Genomic DNA, 20,799 nt, shown 5'->3' on the forward strand with positions numbered 1-20,799 from the left:
TTGCGGATTACGCCGTAAAACAGAAATTTCAATATGATTGAGGATGTCCCTAAAGAATTTATTAGGGGACAGAAAATGTTATGACTTATACTTTTAATCACACCGATCAGCACGCAACGTTTCTTTATTCGTTATATTTGTCCTGATGGAATTAAATCTAATGAACACGCGTCAGGTCTAATTGTGAAAATGTTTACTGCTGTCTATGTACTATCAAAAAAAGCTACCTATGTAGCCCTGCCATTTTACGTTCTATAGAGACCTTAACTAACGGACAGCCCTCGTATGAGTAATTAGTTCTCACTATCATTGAAAGAGGAAAATTACTAAATTGCACTCGTCCGGTTAGTCCATTTTGGCTATGGGAAAATTGTATGTTTGTTACTATAGTACATGAATACAAAATACAGTCCTAAAAATTTAACTTAAGCTTAACCACTGTTGATTAGTTAAGCTAAATGTTTATATTGCAGCTATTGAAAACAAAAACAAGTTTTGAACTATTTTACCTTATATTTTGAATTCACGCAACTTTGACTAATTTATTTACATGGTAATTTGTTTTCTTATAATCAGAACAACGATACTTGACCTTAGTAGCTAAGCAATTTAGTAACTTAGTTTTGTAAACACATTTGTAATGTTGACAACACTGGTAATCACATTGTAACATTCAGTGTCTACACGTATGTCCATCACCTGAACAGTATCACCATTAAACATGTGTAGAGCAGATGATGACGTAGATGTTGTGAGTGGAGGGGGGAGACGTCTCCGTTTAGACCAATGGGAGGCCCCTTGGAGGAAAGCCCGTCAGGATAGTCTGAAATATAGGATAGTTTTTTAGTTACCAACTGATTACAAGCACAAACTCAACATGAAGTCCTTCAGTTAACTCTAAATTTGAAAGTTCTCACAAGATTTCAGAGGATTACTTGGTCTATATGTTTGTCAAACAATTATTTTTTCTAAAAGAATCCCTTCAAAATAGTTAGAAAAACTTGTTTCTTTATTTAAATTATTTATAACTAAAACAAATTTACATAGCGTGACTATTTTATATATTAAATCATACGATTTTCAAAGCCCTACAACTTTGCAAAGATGTGTGTAAATCTTCTTTAAAAAATTTTGAAATATATTATTTTTACTTTGGTTTGTCAATAAACCATTAGTACCAGTAACCGTCTATTTAATTTGTCTAGTTTCAGCATTATTTAAATTGTATGAAATATATTAAGAGACTGAATTGTAAGTCTTTGTAGAAAAATAATACCGATAACTTCCATTTACTGTGTTTAATAACACTAAACATCTATAGGACTTAATTATTAGTTAAAACATTAGAGCCATAACACAAAAAAATAAAAAAATGTGATTTTTTCAGGTACTCTTAGTCAAGGAACTTTAAATCCCTTCAGTAACATTTTAAAATACTCACTTTTTACCGTAATGTTGACATTCAACATCATTAATTTAGTTTCCCATCTTGTCGGGTATTTTACGTTCCAATATAACGTCAATAGCTCTAAAATAGCAAGACTAGAGATATAGGTATACGCGAGATAGTGAAGTAAAAACATTTCTTATTTGTTGAGCGACATTCAATTCTCATTAGTTGTTATTGATTGTAATTCGTTATACACGAAAGGCTAAGTTGACCTTTAACCGTACGACAGTACTCAAGAAAATAACTACTTTCTAAATTCAATAGATAACAAATATCGATAGTTTTAGAAGCTACATATCACCTCCAGGTGCATGCCACTCAGCATTGCTGCCTCCATCATAGTCCCCCAACACCTGGTTGTCTGCTGGCTTCTGCTTTCCAGGTTTGTTCTTCATTTTGTCTACACAAAATTAATCCATCGTTAGACACTAACAGATTAAATGTGTTCTAAAACATATATTATAAGTGTGTACATATTTTTAGATCGATAATAAATTGCTTTGCAAGAAAACACATTCTTCTTTTCGCTCAAAACATCTTTCGTGTTCATGTTTGAGCCAAAACTATTTTAATATTTTCCGTACATAAGGGAATTCATAATAATCGAATACCATTATATAAGGTCTAAAAGTTCACACAATTGAAATCTGTACATCTTAAACAAACAATAACGTCTGGTGAAAAAAATGCTCTTATACTATAAACCATTAGGAGTTTTTGATCTTAGATTAATATTTACTTGATTTTATTTTCTTCTTTGTATTTGGCACGACTGGAGTAATTGATGTTGAGGTAGATGTCGTTGATGGTGCTGGTATTTCTGTAACAAAAGATAATCCATATTGTTAACTGCGAGCCATTTTTCTTGTAAAACAGAACTAATACTATGACAGAATAATTTTTGTATTTATTTAAAATTCCTTTCCTCATTATTTTCTAAATGAATTCCATAATAGGCCCTAAAACTCCATCTAAAAGACTAAAAGAAACTGTTTCCAAACTTGAATGTATACTTATATTGTGATGTTTACTCGATTTTACTAATGTTATCAACATCATTGACGTTAGAAGAACCCATATTGCAGTTCTTTTCATACATTTTATTGTAGTTTGTAAATAAACAACAGTTATCTATCGTTGGAATTTAAAATAATTAACCTATTACCGTATCATATCCGTAATAAATGTAAAACATTCCTCAACGTACACTCCTAACTTTCTAACACTATAACATATAGCCTAAGGAAGAGCAATGTAATGTTAAATGTTAAATAATCAACCTAACTATATGTTAAACGTTCTTAAATGGCATACAAAACCACCATACCCAAACGGTACCCTAATTGCTTACATGAACACATTACTTCCGATTGTCAACTTAGTTCACACCAGACTTTTAGTTACTACCATAGTTACTACCTTAATCTGAGGGCTAGATTTTCCTTTTTGGACCAAGCTTGTTGAATTAAACATATCTACAGACCAAACTTTTCTATGCATTTTTCTGACTAAGCAGGGTCGAATAATGTTTTTTTTACATGAAATATAAACGAAAAATTCAATCATGTATTTAAAAAATTAGTTTTGTCATCAACTATAGTTGACATTGTTCCACCGCTTACTTCGTAGTGTGTAGGCCTATCGATTGGCAGCGCATACAAATTTTCAAAAACATTAAGTCTTATGCATAAACTAGTTAAATATAACTTACAATATTATTACTCTAACTTCAGTGTATCGCTCATGTTGAACTTAGGCTCACCATCAAGTTTGATGAGTCCGTCGGTCTCCCCCAGTGAGTTCTTAGCGACACACTGGTACGAGCCGAAGTCCTGACGAGTCACCCCTCGTATCTTCAGCATCATGTACTTGTTGTAGCCGTTGTCCATAGACACAGCCTCGTACTTGTCTCCTGCAACCAGCAAGTCTGCACACATTAGCTCCTCAGCTCGTAACTCATCAGTGTATCACAGAAGACTTATCGAACTACTAATATCAAAAAGTGTGCTATCACAGTTAACTCCTCAGCCATAAATAAATAAATTCCATCAGTGATGAAAAGGTCTGCAAATTTCTTTGGCTTGGGTGCAAACAACACCTGAACCTATAGTAGTCATAGTTATTGGGCTGGGACTAGATCCAGATGTAGTTTGTAGTTGGATTTTTTAAATATGTGTTATTATGGTATTACCAAATATTTTGGTATTCAGCATCCCACATATACAGGGTGAGTTTTAATTGTCCCCCCCCATTTTTTTCTACATTTTTTCAAATATCAATCCCAGACCACTTCCAAACATTGTTGGATAGTAAGTACTTCATTTTGACAAGGTAGTCATTTCCGGCCGCCATCTTGGATCCGCCATATTGGATGCAAATTTTTTTTCAAATGTAAAGGTGGGGTTGTGACCCATTATTTCGAACTAAATTTTTACCCTGATTACAATGCCGCAACCCGTTTTTAAAAATCTTGATTCATTCTAAAGTTATGAGGGCTTTTTAAAACTTTATTTTTAGCCCTTTTTAACATTATGCATTTATAAACTAAGACCATAATCTCAAAATAGTGCTAGATAAAGATAAGTATACACTACCAGTAATTGTCGACCTATTTTTACTTGGTTATGACTGATTTATTTTTTTCGGCCGCCATCTTGGATCCGCCATTTTGAAATGTGATAAATTATTGTTAATATGAAGGGGGTATTGTGACCCATCATTTCGAACTACTTTTTTAATCTGAACTTAATTCCGTGATCCGTTTTTCATTTTCATTTTTTGATTTTGAAATATTGACATTTTTAACAAAAAAATTGCAATATTTCATAAATAAAACTTGATAACAAAAAATGAATTGCGGCATTGAGTTTAGCTTAAAAAAGTAGTTCAAAATGATGGGTCACAACACCCCCTTCATATTTAAAATAATTGATCACATTTCAAAATGGTGGATCCAAGATGGCGGCCGAAAAAAATACATCAGTCATAACCAAGTGAAAATAGGTCGACAATTACTGGTAGTGTATACTTATCTTTATCTAGCACTATTTTGAGATTATGGTCTTAGTTTGTAAATGCATAATGTTAAAAAGGGCTAAAAATAAAGTTTTAAAAAACCCTCATAACTTTAGAATGAATCAAGATTTTTAAAAACGGTTTGCGGCATTGTAATCAGGGTAATAATTTAGTTCGAAATAATGGGTCACAACTCCACCTTTACAATTGAAAAAAAAATTTTGCATCCAATATGGCGGCCGGAAATGAATACCTTGTCAAAATGAAGTACTTACTACCCAAAAATGTTTGGAAGTGGTCTGGGATTGATATTTGAAAAAATGTAGAAAAAAGTTGGGGGGGGACAATTAAAACTCACCCTGTATTGTTGTTATACCATAGTAAAACAATATCATAATTTTATCCGCAGACATGTACATCAATTATTTAATACGGCAACTAACTTCCTCTGTAATGTACCAATTTAATAATTGATTTATTATGTCTAATACAACCTAATACTGATCAGTTGTTCCAGAACAATGTTCAATCATCTGTAGATTTTTTCACTAATCAGGTTAAATGAACCAAGTCAGATGAGCAATTAATTATATTTATACCCTAAAAAATTATGGTTATTGTCCAACAAACAATCTGTCCTAACTTGGTGAACAACACTTTCTCTGCAATAGAGGGATACTTCAACTTTAAATAAAAATGGTTATGTAAAATGTATTTCAAAATCTAATTGATAAAAAATAAAAATATTAGTGAATTTTAGTTCATAAAAATGATAAGTGGCCTCAATAGAATCATTTAATAATAAGAAATCTTTCAATTTACCAAATGTATTGAAATACTTTATAAATATACTTAGATTTAAAAATCAATTTAATCCAAAATTGTCATCAAATAACTTTCTAAATAACCTTAAGATATATTGAAAACATCTGCATTCTTTTCCGCGGTTTATATCCATCCCGCGAAATTGAAGCGGCAAATCAAATTATCGTAAAAGAAAACCTACTTTGATCAGTAAACAATATTGGAAGTTAAGTTATCGAATTTGACAGGCCCAAGAGACGTTGCCGGGTGATTGAATGCGAAGGATCAAGGGTTGTGGATAATTGAAACACAACATTAGCTCGCGCCAACTAAACCTCTACATTATCCTCTTGCTGTGTTATTTATTAATCATTCTTATTTAAATCACTACATTCACCTTTTTAATATGAAAAATATTATTTTTATTAGATTTAGTTTTAAATGTTCAAATGAATTGATACCAAACGCAAAGGATTTATTGTAATCTTAGATATGTTAATTATAGAAAATTAAATAATACAACAAATCTATGAATGTTACATACTAACTAGCATAAATGGTTATTTAAAGCCCCTTAAGAGATTTTTAAAGTCAAACCACATAATTTAGGTTTTTTACATATTTTATATTAAAAGTTTTACTAATATTGTTTCTAAGTTTGAGTATTGTAGGTTTCTTTTAAAACTTTGATTTATTTACCCTGGCTTTTTCAAGCCTTATTCAATTATTCACGCATATATTAGACTTGTTCGTCCTGTTTATCTGGCTAAAGAATAGTTTAAAACATTTATCATTGGTTGAACAATATATGCCAGGTATAATTATTTCTTATGTTTTATGGTTTTGTAGTTTTAGTTGTTTTTTGTAAGTTAAGTTGAAAAAAAATATTTCTTCTTAATTAATTGTTAAATATTTCTGCAATTTTTATCAAAAATACACCTTTACTATATATACACCTTCCTTATCTTTACCGTGTTCATATAGTTTTGACTTCTATAACATTTTACATCAACAATATTTTTGAACCTCACATTGTATATGTTGTGTTTGTCGCATATCGCTTTACTTTTTTCAAATTAATTATTTTACTACATAAAAAAATCAATTATACTATTCTCCTCTTCTCAGAGATTTTTAAATATATTTCGAGAGTTAAGGTAATCATGGAACTAATTAAAGTTGCAACTAGCAAAACATTTCGAGGAAAGGCTTAAATATATATTTTTTAGTGCTTAGTAGAAAAGGATTCTTAGTAAAACTAGTTTTCCAGAGAAAAGTTTAGTAAAGAAATTTTTATTTGTTTATTTATGCTCAATTATACTTAGAAATGGCATCTTCAACCAATGGGTATAGGTTCTTTGTTACAAAATACATCACACTTGTAATCAATAACCATAAACTCTACAAAAAACATTATGTAGTTACCAGAGACGATCATGTCGCCTTTCTCTGTAGTCCAATAGTTGATGGAGGTGGGGTAAGCCTCAGTATGGCACTCCAGCTGGACATCTTGACCAATGTAGGCCCCCTCCAGCTGGTTAGGGATCGACAGCATTGGTGGAACTGAACAACAAAGAAATGATAAATTATTTGTCTAGAGATTATGTGTAATATGGGTTCAATAAGTTAATAGCACAACAACTACGAAAACATAAGAGTCTAATGCAACGAGTCAATTTGGTCTGATGGTAATTAGAGAGTCTAATAAAAATTGATCACCATTAACCATATTTTACACGCATTAAACGTCTTGGGAGTAAACAGTGTAAGAGCAAATATATGTTTGCACATTAAACATAATAGTTAATGTTATCTTAATATCATATTAGATGAAAAGTGTTTAGATTTTTTTTTGTTTATATATAGTTTTATTTAATCTCCATGAACGAATAAAAACTTTTGAATTTTGATACGTGGGAGGAAATTGAATCTATATAATATTAATAGGCAAGCATGTTTCTTGAAACCTTTTGTCTCAGCTTATGTGCATCACAGGGAAAATCTACATACACTGTTAGAAAGATATTGTTCACCACACTACGATGTTTTTAGCTGTTTTACATATGATAATTTAAGTGTGAAAACTACAAATTGCTGCCCAGCTGGCATCGTTATTTGGGGAACGAGCAGGTTTTTTCATCCCTAGGGCCGAAAATCAGCTGTTCACTTATTTACTGTCTTGAAACATAAATATTATGCATTGCGATAGACTTGTTTTATTGTCACTGCTGCGTAGCTACTATTTATGATTATTTCGGCTGATTCCTTTAAGTATTTCGCCACATAAAGTTTTTGTTGTGTTGGCTATAAGTGTACATTTTTCATATTTTCTTAATTTTGTAGAGTGGTAAAAATAGTGTTCGTACCATGGGCCGAACGGGTTTTGTAGCTCTCGATCTTTTCAAGTTCTCGACTTCGTCTCGAACTTAAAAATGATCTCGATCCGGCAAAACCTAATTTTAGACCCTAGGTAAGAAAAATATTCTATTCCTGTAGATGAGCAGAATCCCTTTATAAGTTGAAATGAAATCTAATATAAGCACAACAATTTAATTTAAAATAATAAAAAATTAACACCGATGGGTCTAAAGGGGTTGCCATGCTGGTGACGAAATATCAACAAAATATAAACAGATAATCAAAACAAATAAAAGAAATTCCTATCACATGTTTTATTTACAGCGTGGGGTGAAAATAGAGAAATATGTACATTTCATATATTTTGGTTGAGTTTTCGACTACTGGTCGACCTTTAGTTTATATTAACAGCTATAGAAGAATAAGAAGTGCTTAGTTGCTGCTTTAACAATGAATTGCCAGTTACCCCACAGTAAACACAAAACAGTTGCATTGGCCGGAAGGGCTTTGCTACAAAATTTGCTATAAAATATCATTAACAACTTTATCGTTAACTTTCTTACGCTACAAAGCTGTAGGTCTTCCTAAGAGTATGGCAAAGATAGTTAGTGCTATAGGAAGTCTGGATTTCATGAGATGTTTTACTTACATTGTACTCTGAGCATGACTCTTTTACTGATGGAAGGAGGGACGCCGTTAGAGGCTATACATAGATAGGCTCCCATGTGTAGTCTGCTAACCTTGGTAATGTGAAGAACCTCTCCATCTACCACGTTCACTGAAAACATACATTCTTTATGAAATTTTAACATATTATTAACCTAACAATAATATTTCATAAACTAGGACGATTAGAAGTTTAAATTGAATCCATGATTAGCTAAAAATAGCTTATGCAAAAAAACCTGTTTGAATTTTACGACCTAGAAATAAATTAAATTATTTATTAAAAAAACGACTTTAGGAATTTTTGTATGATTGTAATCGAAAAAACTTCCTTACTTTTGAGTATATATTACTCAGAAATAACATATAGCTGTTTATAAACAAATGTTAACATACAGTGAACAGTAGTTTTATTACTGTATATAGTTCAACGTGGATTATTGAATATTTTAAGCAATTTAAGCTCAATCATTTATGATCAAACAGTCTAGTCAGTTATAAATTAAAATGGATATTTTTATACTGAAGTTAAATCTTAAAACGTAATAACTTAAATTTCTTTAAGTTCTATATAGTTTAAGAACAAAGTTTGTTTTTTTTATCCAAAACATGTTTGTACTAGATGATTACCAGGTTCGCCGTTGTAGTTGATGTCCTCGCCATCTTCTCTTCGCCACATGACGTAAGGCTCGGGATAACCAACAGCTTTGCACGTCAAAGTCACGTTGGCTGACTCTCTCACCACCATGTCTGTGGAGGTCTCCTTGTCTACTATACTGGGTGGCACTGTGAAAATTAGGGTTTTTTAGTCTACATCAGCTTTATATGACCAAAAAACACTTTGTGTAGGTGGCCTTTACGGAAAAATCAGTATAACTGATTGACTAAGTGGCCAAAGCTTTCCCATTTAAATAGTACTAGTGGAACCCCGTCGAAATCGACGGTTAATCTTGAGGTTTTATGTAAATTCAGCTAACTGCGATAGATAGAGTGAAGTCATTAAAATCTTAGTTAAATGAAGGGAGGATAAGCATAATAATAAGTATGACGATTGTGTTCCCTAAAAAACGTGATTGTTGAATTCGTTTAACACAATATTTCCTACCTTTTTATCGGCTTTAGGTTGCCCAAAAGGTTTTTTTAGGAGTCTTTATAATTAATTGTTTGTTCATGAGTTTGTTTCATGTCAAAGCCACTTTCACTATATGGGAGAATGAGTTCATATAATTAGTCTATCATGTTACGGAAAGAGTCAATATTTATTACTAACAACTAATTCCATCTGCTTTAGAAAAATCATTCAGATTGTATCCAGATTTATAAGTAAAATCTTCATCTTTGGTCATAAAAATACAGAATTTTATCAGCATTTAAATAAGTTTTTTTTTGTATTTGATAAAAATATCTGATTCTCCAGATAGCAGTAACATTCTTACTTCGATCTAAGCAATTTTAATTCCTTCTCTTGCCACATCGACCCATGTATTTAATCATCCTGTTCTTACTTGATAATTCATTAACTTATGGGGTAGTTTTACCTGGCCATATCGACCACATAAAGCTGTGCATGTTTTTCGTGGATGGAATGAACCATAATTGTAGGAAATTTGATCACAAATCTTGAACATTTGCGGAACCAAATCCATAACCTAGTCCAGCCTTGATAACAAATCATGCAAATGCGATGAGATGTGATGATACTGTTGTGTTTCCGAATGTTTTGTATGTAGTGAGGTTTAGATGCATTGTTCGGCCTAGCTACATGTGTACATCAACGTAAAAACCCTGTAGGCCTACACTTTTGTTTAAATACCTGAATTGACATTAGTTCACCTCCTTAACCAAAACCATAGATGAAACATACTCCGTAGTTAGTCTATTCCAAAACTTGAACACAGCTCTCATCCTCAACGTAAGTTACTCATCTATGACACAATTTTCAACCCGATTATCAAAAACTTTCATACCAATAAATTAATTTCTGGTGTTCTTTCTTGAATTTCAACCTTACAATATATATAAGATAACCCGATAAGGAATAATTATATGTTCATTTGAAAATGATATGTCACACTTATTTCATAATTTAAAATTTTCTAAGAGCAATAAAGCATAGATTTTTGAACAAAACATTTAAAACTAATCATAAATTCATCATTTTGTAGAAACTATAAAAAACTTGCCATGCAGTGGAGAATCAATTTAAAATCATAAATAATAATGTAAACATTTAATTTTGACAGTTTCAGTAGACCTTTGAATACAATTTTAATATTAACAGCTGGTTCATTAATAGCTGGTAGTGTAAAATTATCCATATGGTCATAATGTAAATACAATTGCTGAGTGAAGTTTAAAGGCCTGTGGGGCAGAACCCCAAGGAAATTTACCTCGTTTCTCTTTTGAAGGCTCACCTACAGACCAATACCTTTCTTTAGACACCCCTACCAAGTTTCTACACCCAGCCGTTCTCTCAAATTAGCTGTGACAAAAACCCCGTTTTCCTCCATAAGAATAACATGGGATGGGACTTTAAAGGCCACTGGGGCAGAGCCCCAAGGGAATTTACCACGAGTCTCTTTTGATGGCTCATCTACAGACCAAGACCTTTCTTTAGACACCTTTACCGAGTTTCTACGACCAGCCGTTCTCTCAAAATAGCTATGACAAAGAAAAACAATTTCAAATTAATATATAGATTATCTAATTTGATTTGAAGTGGGGGTGATTCGGAACCTAGATGCTTTTGACATTTAGTTATAAATTAATTATGCCATTTAACAAAAGTAAAACGGAAACAGACTCTCATGACGATTTAAATTTGCCAAAAAGTGTTTATTGTATTAAGGTTGTATTTTTGTTACTGTATTTTTCTGTGCACAGCTCCTACGACAGTCCGGTTACATTTAGGTGGCTTGAGGGGAAGTTCCCACTCACTACCTGTTGTAATGTATACTCAACTCACATATGGGGCGTCACCATATCAATGATTGATTGATAGATAATTGATATGTTGTAGCTGTTTTAGCTATTGAACAATTATTTTAAAGGTAGGATCAAGTGAGGGGATGCAAATCTTCACCTAAAACCACCTAAGCTTTGTGCACGGAGTGTGAAAAAAAGATTAAATCATTTTCTTTTTTACCAAAAAGCAATAGCTAATCAATAACAATTGGAATCATATTTGGGTTTAATTTTACTCAGAAACATTACAAAAATCCAGAGTTTGGATTATAACTCATTTCATTAACTCAATACCACAGATTGTTCGCGTATAATTCACTGATAGTATGAAAACACACCTAAAATCTTTAGTGGTCTCTCAAGAACTAAGTGATTAGCAGTGATAGGCAAATTACGTTGTATTATTTCAATAAAAGTAGAACTACAAAATCATATGATTTAAAATATACATTTTATACCTACCAACAACCTGAAGGTAACCCTGCCGCATTCTCATAGGATCAGTATTAACTTGACACATGTACCAGCCACGGTCCGTCTCCTGGACATTCTTGATGTGGAGATACCACGAGCGATGGTCGTTGTAGCTCAGGGTGATCCTCGGGTTCTGGGTGATGACGTTGTGATGGATGGACAGAATAGTCTGGGTGTCGACTCGCACCCACGCCACCTGCCAGGACACACGCAAGTCCTGGTGCACGTTATATATTGTACCTTACACGTTATACAGCTAGATCTACTAGAATATGTACGAGTAGGAACTCTCAATTTAGATGTGAAATCACACACTTTCCGTATTTTACAACACGAAGATGCTGGTTTAAGTTTTAATATGAGCCTTTTTATAAGTTATGTAACCGTATATACTGTATGACTAGGTTTTCTGGATGAAAGTTAAAAGCTATTAAATATAATACTCTGGGTATCGAGTTGGACTTACGCCAACTACTACGATACAAGAATGTTTTCGTGCAAGCTTTACAACCACAGTTGTACTTACATATAGCTATATTAGGTATGTATGACTGTGTCTATGACTACAGACACACATTCTACAGACTATTCAACCCCGATGGCGATGATGAGATGTGAGGAAATGAGATTTCGAAGGACAACTCAAACCCATACCAATAAATCAACCTTATGTACGCAAGCATCGTTCAAGAACATATGTCCGCAAAAAGTCTTTGCAAAAGCGACTCGCTTTATAAAAGTAAGAGTAAAGAGGATTTTTTCGGGTTTAAGTTAGGATGTTTTAAATCTACATTTAAACTAAACTGATTCATACATTTATTTAAATTTAAAACTGAATAATAAACATTTCCAACAAAAATTATTGATTAGGAAAACGCACCATGAATGTTACCTTCACATAACCTTTTGCCCAGCTGTTTTCCTTTCTCAACTTTTGTATACGGAACTCTGTATGACCTTCTTGGCTACTAATATCGATAGATTTGGAGTTAAAACACTACTTCCATACTAAATAAACGTTGTGTAAAGTATGGTAAATACAAAGTTACCTTGTAGCCTCTAAGGTTGTCGACGACACAGGCAAGTAGAGCGTCTCTACCTACAGTGACTGTAACGTTCTGTATAGGCTCAGCGAACCTCGGCAACAGCGCCTCTGTAGGACAAACAATGTATATGTAGTGTAAGTAGACATATAGCTACAGCAACTTTGTAGGACGGTTAATATGTAAGTGTAAGTAGACATATAACTACAGCACCTCTGTAGGACTGTCAATATGTAAGTGTAAGTAGACATATAACTACAGCACCTCTGTAGGACTGTCAATATGTAAGTGTAAGTAGACATATAACTACAGCACCTCTGTAGGACTGTCAATATGTAAGTGTAAGTAGACATATAATTACAGCGCCTCTGTAGGACATATTTTCAGTATAATCAATATAATAGCAAACTGCATACACTACATAATCTATACCGGTAACCGTGATTTTAACCTCGTCTTCATTAAAATACAAGATATAATTTACGAATGGTCTTGATAGAACAGCTCAATATCCACTTGATGTTTTATTTGTACTGTTTGAAGTTAAGGGTCTTGAGGTTCCGCTGAACAAATGTTTACACGGGGAGTTTCTCTTAACGATCTCAACACAATAACAAGGAACTGAAGAGACCATTAAATTGCGGCAGTTATAACATTTGGTTTACAAATAATCCTTGATACTCACTAGACGAGAATAAGGAGGTACCTGAGAATACAACCTGCCTTGGTTTGACTAAATCAAATACATTTTCAATGATTTTCTACTAGCTATATATTTAGTTTTTAGGCAAAAAAAAAAAAAAAAAACTATGTGTAAAGTGTAAATATTTTACGATTGTGAGTTAGGTTCTATAAGATGTAATTGAACTAATAAAAATGCAGTTGAAGGCTAAATATTTAAAAACTTTATTTTATAACGTAGAAGAAAATTGTATTATTTACTTTGCCAAACCCTATCGCGTGAAAAGGAAATGATTATTTGTTTATTCATAAATCATCATTTAAATACTATGGGATTTATTTAGCACAACAACTGGAGTTTAAATATATTCAAAAATATTGTAGTATTATTTCCAATGTCACGTACTTTGTAACTGTCAATATAAGGTTGAAGTAATATAATAATGTTTAGGGACAACGTTTGAGCGACCAAGTACATTACTGCTCTAACAGTTTGAAACAATATTCGTTTATAAGATCAAAGGGGTGCGTTGAAACTTAACTCTCAACCAAAGTGCTACATCAACATTTGAAACTAACCTGTAAACCAGTTAATACTTTTATTGTTTGCGAGGACACCGAACAGAAAGGTTAAATATCGAAGGTTAATTGAAGGTTATCCTTCACAATATGTGGTTCAAGTCTACCAAATTAGCAGTGGACACCGTTCATAGAAGGTGTAGAGGACTACATATGAATAGCAACTACTTGAGGCACGTTCATAAATGGTGTTGTCAGGATTTTAACTGGGGTCTTTGGTGAAAAAAACCCACGATCTCACTGGATGATAGCTTACCCCCCATTACTCTTCTACTAGTGCGTAACACGTTAGTGAACTCATTTCACAGCATTTAAATGATACAGTGGTTATTAAATTGATTATTTTATAATGTACTTTAGTATACCCTAAGGTTCTAGCACGAAAGATACTATGATAAAAATACATTAATACTAAAGATAATTTTATCATTAGTCTTCATACTTTAATTTTATTAACACATTTATTGCGAGGGAAAATTATTATGGCAGTGTTTTTGTATAATTTCCCGGGTTCTAGGGAAATATTGAATGGATTTTGTCTTATTTGTGGTCATATGCAGAGAATGCTACCCTTGCTTTGGATCAAATTTTCAATCAAATGTGTTTCTTACTAAGAGAATATACAGGTTAAATGGGAAAAAATATCACCATTTATTAGCGCATTGATAAAACTATAGTAAATTCAAACATTTGAACCCGGTACCCAGGGCCAACCTTTGAACTACAAGAAAATTTGAACCTCCAATTCATATTTATACATAGTTTCGTAAGTTAATAACTAATTAGCAATATTTGTGTCTGTGGAGCTAATTTATAATACAATCTAGACCAAAGTACTTGTTTTGTTTGAAAAAAAAACTATGACACAACTTTATTTTCAATGATCATTTAAAATCCAAAATTAATGATAATAACTTATATACATCTCGTATCTTCTATCTTGAAACAATTGTATTTTTTCATCTCGAACAAAACCATTACAACGTTTGCAGTTCTCTTACTAGTCTGGTAGAACTGTGGAAGAGTAAAGAGAGCGCAAAAAATATAAAGCGTGGCATCAAATGGGAATGTAACTTTATTAGGTGGAACATACCATTGTTGAATTCTTCCACGGGCGCTGGAATTCCATTCGACTCGATGCTTCTAGCTCGCCGGCCTGCAACAATAAACAAACGATACTGCATTCCTTGAATACTCACTACGAATATATTTTAATTAGTTCGTACACATACCAACTGTACAGTAGATTTTGTGACTTGAAATGTTCATGCAGTTGGCCTACTCTTACAATCGTTTCTTTCTAGCTTCTTGTTTATTGGCCATAAGGAAGTTACATTCTTATCTTTCGCACCAAGGAACTAATGAATGATTCTCATTTTGTTAAGTTGTTTAGTATAGTGGGCATGATATAAAATTTTTATTGTTCACCCATGTGTTTACCTTGTTTACAAACAGTGATTATTTGATACTCAAAACTTTGAGTATCAAATAATCACTGTTTTTCACCAGGGAACGTAAAATGTTGTTTCTTGGGTCCGCAAATATTGTACTTTATGAATGTTTTTTAAAACAAAATAACTACAATCAATTTGAACTGAACACAGATCATTTAAGAAGATGATAGGGTAATACCATTGTAAATGAAGTTAAAATTTACTTGAAACTCTAGCAAGAGATTCGCCGAAAGGTGAATATGCCTTATCGATTATATTTACCGATATAAATACAACCAAGGTTTCTTTAGATAACATTCCCAGTACACGCAACCTTCTCATTACTGACTTAAAGAAAGATCTTTCATTTGATACAAGATGAGCTGAGTCTTACATTGTCTTTTTATGTTGGTAAAGTGTATACTCCATTGAAAGGTTTATAATATTTACAAGTTAAAGTAAATATTTAAATTACAAAAAAAGTCTATATATTATTTATTTACTTACTTGGTTGCCTGAAATTAGAATACATTAACACAGTTGTTATTGTAACTAAAATATAGTTTTCGGGAATTGTTACTTTTCTGTAAAGTTGTTTTAATGTGTTTACGTCTCCATAGAGTATAAGGATTCTGGAATCATTATATTTATTCTTAAATGTTCAATCCCACCTTTTTGTCCTATCCACAAACGTTAATGCTATGGTTGCTATGAAAGCAATTACTGATAACGATATCTATGAGTCACTAAATACCAGATTTATCTACAGATTGCCTTATGTAGGTTGAAAAGTCAAACTTTATATTACTTGTCATTGGTTTTTCATTTGGAACTCTACACTCTTTGGAAAGCATGTTTCAAAAATATTGACAAAATATTTCAAATAATTTATAGATTTTTTTATTTGCTTCCTATAAAAGGGTGTTTCCTAAGTTGTTACCTGATTTCCTTATTCAGTTGTAAAGCATATAAAATGTACTTTTTACTAGAATAATTCTACTTCATGGCGTAGATTTAAGGGACAAATTTGTACACAATGTATATTTATTAATAACTATCGATTGATACGAATTATTGATCCCCACACCTTTAAGGATGGCACAGAATTAATGCTTACTATGATTAAATTTATTTGCTGAGTGCTATTTCCAGGGCGTCACCGTAGATGGGTTCCAGTTTGACTAATTTTGGACTGTAATTTAGGTTATTCAATAGGCAATGTTTTCTGATTTAACATTTATGTTGGTATACTCAATTGAAAGGTTTACAATATTTACAAGTTAAAGTAAACATTTAAAATTACAAAAAAAGTAATTTATATGATAATGCTTACTATGATTAAATTTATTTGCTGAGCGCTATTTTCAGTGCAACACTGTAGATGGGTTCATTGAACAATGAATATATTTTAAACCAATAACGCGAATTTCATTTACTGGTTTAAGGTTTCCTTTTATCTGCTGCCATTTTTATTTTGTAGCACATTTATTACAAAGACAAGTGTTAGGGGTCTTACAAGCTAAGAGAATATTTGCATACCCTACTTTATGAGAGTATAAGCCTACTAAAACCTTAACCTACAAAGGGTATACACCTAGCATTTTATGACTACTACATTATAGGTTTCAAAATGTTTAGTACATACAAGTAACATAAAATCAAAATGTTCAGTCCATTCATAGGACACCCTGTGTATTACGAGCTTGAAAAAGCAGATGACAACTTATGACGCGAGATTTATGAAAGCGAAAAACATTGTTTTAGGATTATGAATACGCGATGGCTCCACACAATGTAGGAGTCAACAGCCCGTGATGACTGCCCATCCTTTGTTGTACAATCTTCTGAATAAAACTCTTGTTTTTGTTCAGACCACGGTTTAAATTATCATTACTGTCGGTCCTTTCAAACGTATAAAAGTGGGATGGTATAGGAGTGCAGCTGTGGCTAGTCTTAATTTTATATATATTGTAGTTAGTCTATCGTAAATTGAGTTTGTTGATTTACACAGTTTTATCATTGGATATTTATGTAGAAACGTGTAAATGCTGGAATGTTGGGGAGTTATTCAATAACAAATTGTACGACCTTTGAAACCTTGTATGTAGTAGCTATCGCTTTTTGTGACTATTTATCAGACGAAAGATGCTAAATAATCAGACAATTGGTTCTAAAATGTGTAGCAATAAAATATTTATCGATGGGAGGGCCTTTCTTGAAATCAGATATAATGATAAAAAAGGTTCTGTATTCAAAGAATTAAAACTTGTATATACTACCTCTCATTCAGCAGAGCTGTAAGAAGGTATGGATCGGGCAATGAAAGAGAAAGATGCTTTTGTAAAGTTTAAAACTTTAAAAAGTTCTAAAAGTCATTAATGAAACAGAACAGCATATGAATAGGGTTCATAAAAGTGTGTAAAAATTAGTGAAATCCTTGTAATAACCTTTAACATGATCCTCTATGTAAGATAACACGTTTAATAACCAACAGTTTTAGCTATCTTACTAATATTTTTTATAACAACTATCATATAAATTAACAATAGTACTTTGAAATTCTTCATTGTCAATCATAAAAATTAAAAGATAAACATAACAAAATAGTAGTTTAACAATAATGCATCCAACATTTTACAAACTCATCAGGACAAAAACATTACACAACTTTCAGGAAAATATAATACTGTTGAACTAAATACACTCTTTCCAGTAATTGTTTAAAACTGTCAAAAAGTCACTAATTTCATCTTTGTGAAGTGAATTGCTTTTTCGGCACGTACAGAAATTGCACCACTTCAATACTCATTACGACGAAACGAAAGAGTGACAAGCAACCATCGTTATGAGAAAAGTTTGGCAATAACAGCAGAGGTTACCAGCTTGCAATGACAGCGTTTGTCTAAGCAACAGTCAGCTGTGATACCTGGTCAATGGGGATGGATATTAGAGAAGAAAAATATAATTAAGTTTGGTAGCAAATTTGTATTTTTTTTCCGAAATAGATAGGTATTCTGCCCCTATTCAAAATGGCAGGTATTCCCACTTTTGATTTAAATGTGAAAAAGCACCCATACCACTAACTACACTACTATGGAATGCCATAGGAGACCGAATTGAGTGACTATTTATTTTATAGCCCTAATGTTTTTAATTATTTTTTGCCCCAACTAATGCTACAAACACAATAATTCTAACTATTTTGTAAAAAAAATTAGAATTTGTTTTTAAACTCAAATTACACACTGTTACTTCTATAAAACAATTCATACAACAATAAATATATAAAATTCAAATTAAACTAAATATCAACTACATTGCTTCTATTACCGGGCTAGGGACGTGTAGGATTTCCCTTTGAATAAAAGTTATAAGGTAAGGGGTGATTAAATGGTTTATGGAACGAGATATGGCGCTTGAAAGGAAAATAAATTATTTTTCAGTGTGAAATCATGGTTCATTATGTTATCAAAATAAATTATTATTAGAAGATCCCTAAAATAATACACTATACTTAAAAAATCGGATACAGATAAGACTTAAAATAAGTTTCCAGATTTTGTTATCTTACGTATGTTTTGTAATCCATGATAGAATAAAATCTGTTGGGTAAATAATAACCTTATTATGATGCAGTATGAAAAGTTAAAAATTGTAGAAGGTAAGAAACTTATTTAAACTTTTAACTATATATAGACTGGTTAAGTAAATAACTAGCTGAGACAATTATCTTCCAATGTAATAAGGATGTGAAAGTTGACATACGGTAAAATTGGAAAATACTAAGATTTTCATATAAATTTGGGTTTCATTATTTACAATGAACATTTAAAACACGATAATGGTTGTTTGTCTATCGACCAATATGTAAAGTTACTTTACTTTTTACCAATAATATATAGATGAAGTCGTATGGTCAATATTATATTCAGTCATACTATAATTTATTAAATGTTTTATTGGTAAAACATTGAATTAAGGATATGTATACGAAATATAGGAAATTGACTGATCGACAAATCAATATATTTTCTCATACAGAAGTTACAATGTAAGGCCCTTTCATTGAGACATTTTAATAAAACATCACAAGTCATGTCTTTCTTTCTTTATAAATAAAATATTCTTCGCCCTGGCTTCCAGCCAATCTTATTCAAATGTACGTGTATTTCAATTTAAAACAGAATATACAATAAAGGCAATGTATATTTAATGTACTAAACCTCATAATGACTAAAATAAATTAAATTCATTACATTATAGAACATGAATATTAATAATTCCAAACCAACAAAATATTTTTACAGTTTTACTTAAGATCATAAAAAATCAAATAAGATTATATTATTTAAAATAAATATAGCAATGCATCAAATAAATTACCGTTATGCTAATAAAAATCTCAATATGATCAGGGAATACTGGATGTTTTGTAAGTAAAAAACCAAACTCCAGGAAATGGTACAGAGGTTCTTTTTATAAAAAAAAACCATTTCCTGGAGTTCTCTTATTTACTTTCGGAACACTCTGTATAATCTTGCCAATAATGAAATGAGCTATTTATATTCTTAAAATGCAAACAATGTTTATTTAAATCGTTTAATACTTTAAATTTTAAAGACCTTATTGCTTAAAATATATATATTATTTCGCATATATGATCATATGAGCTCTATCTTGCATTAAATATGAAATAAATTAGGAAAAATATGTTTCGAGTTTAATATACAAAATTTAAGCTTTTGTAAAAGCAAACACACATAGTCAGATTTATAAATTTATCTAAGAACGTAGGTGTCATTAAGGGTATTCTCCTTAAGCTTTTGTCTTAAAAATTACTCTTGGAAGTCATCCAATATCTTAAGAGTCCGACTGTCTTTTGTTTCTGATAATAACAATTAATCTTAGAAAAAGAAGAGCAGAAATACACCTTACCTAGGTGTTTCTTTCCATAGATACTTCCAAAAAGATTGTTAAAAAATGGGCTTAGGCCTACGTAAGGAGTTCTAAAATGAAGGTATCCTTGTAAATATGATTTTTCTATTTTATTCTTAAAAAAAAAAATATTACCTTACAATTCTTATCTAGAATAGTTTATTTACTTGAATTAACGTTTGAGAGATTCCAGGGTTAAAAGTAAACTAAAACAAATTGCTTATTGTACCCTTGACCCAAAAATTTAATGGGTCTTACGTTGGTTCGTTTGATATCATAAGTAACCTTAATAATTACTTTTTTTTGCTTTGAAGTCTAGGGAGGCCCAAAAAGAATGAATAAAAGGTAAAATAACATAAACATTTTATTATTATAGATAAACAACTAACTTTATATA

General features: G+C 31.6%; 1 protein-coding gene across 1 annotated transcript in view; it reads right to left on the reverse strand.

Moving 5' to 3' along the window:
• Positions 1-695: 695 nt before the first annotated feature.
• LOC128989336 (lachesin-like) overlaps positions 696-20,799 on the reverse strand; it is a 245,261-nt gene continuing 225,157 nt past the window's right edge. The window contains exons 3-12 of the mRNA XM_054411217.1: positions 15,128-15,190; positions 12,781-12,884; positions 11,720-11,948; positions 8,924-9,079; positions 8,277-8,405; positions 6,695-6,832; positions 3,213-3,377; positions 2,190-2,270; positions 1,752-1,850; positions 696-823 (exon numbers count right to left, since the gene is read on the reverse strand). Coding sequence (XP_054267192.1) covers positions 696-823; positions 1,752-1,850; positions 2,190-2,270; positions 3,213-3,377; positions 6,695-6,832; positions 8,277-8,405; positions 8,924-9,079; positions 11,720-11,948; positions 12,781-12,884; positions 15,128-15,190 — 1,292 coding nt within the window. The remainder of the gene's footprint in view (positions 824-1,751; positions 1,851-2,189; positions 2,271-3,212; positions 3,378-6,694; positions 6,833-8,276; positions 8,406-8,923; positions 9,080-11,719; positions 11,949-12,780; positions 12,885-15,127; positions 15,191-20,799) is intronic.

Source organism: Macrosteles quadrilineatus, unplaced genomic scaffold (genome assembly GCF_028750875.1).
Source record: "Macrosteles quadrilineatus isolate MER2022 unplaced genomic scaffold, UCM_ALF_1.0 Scaffold_3__2_contigs__length_128488019, whole genome shotgun sequence".
Classification (NCBI taxonomy): Eukaryota; Metazoa; Arthropoda; class Insecta; order Hemiptera; family Cicadellidae; genus Macrosteles; species Macrosteles quadrilineatus.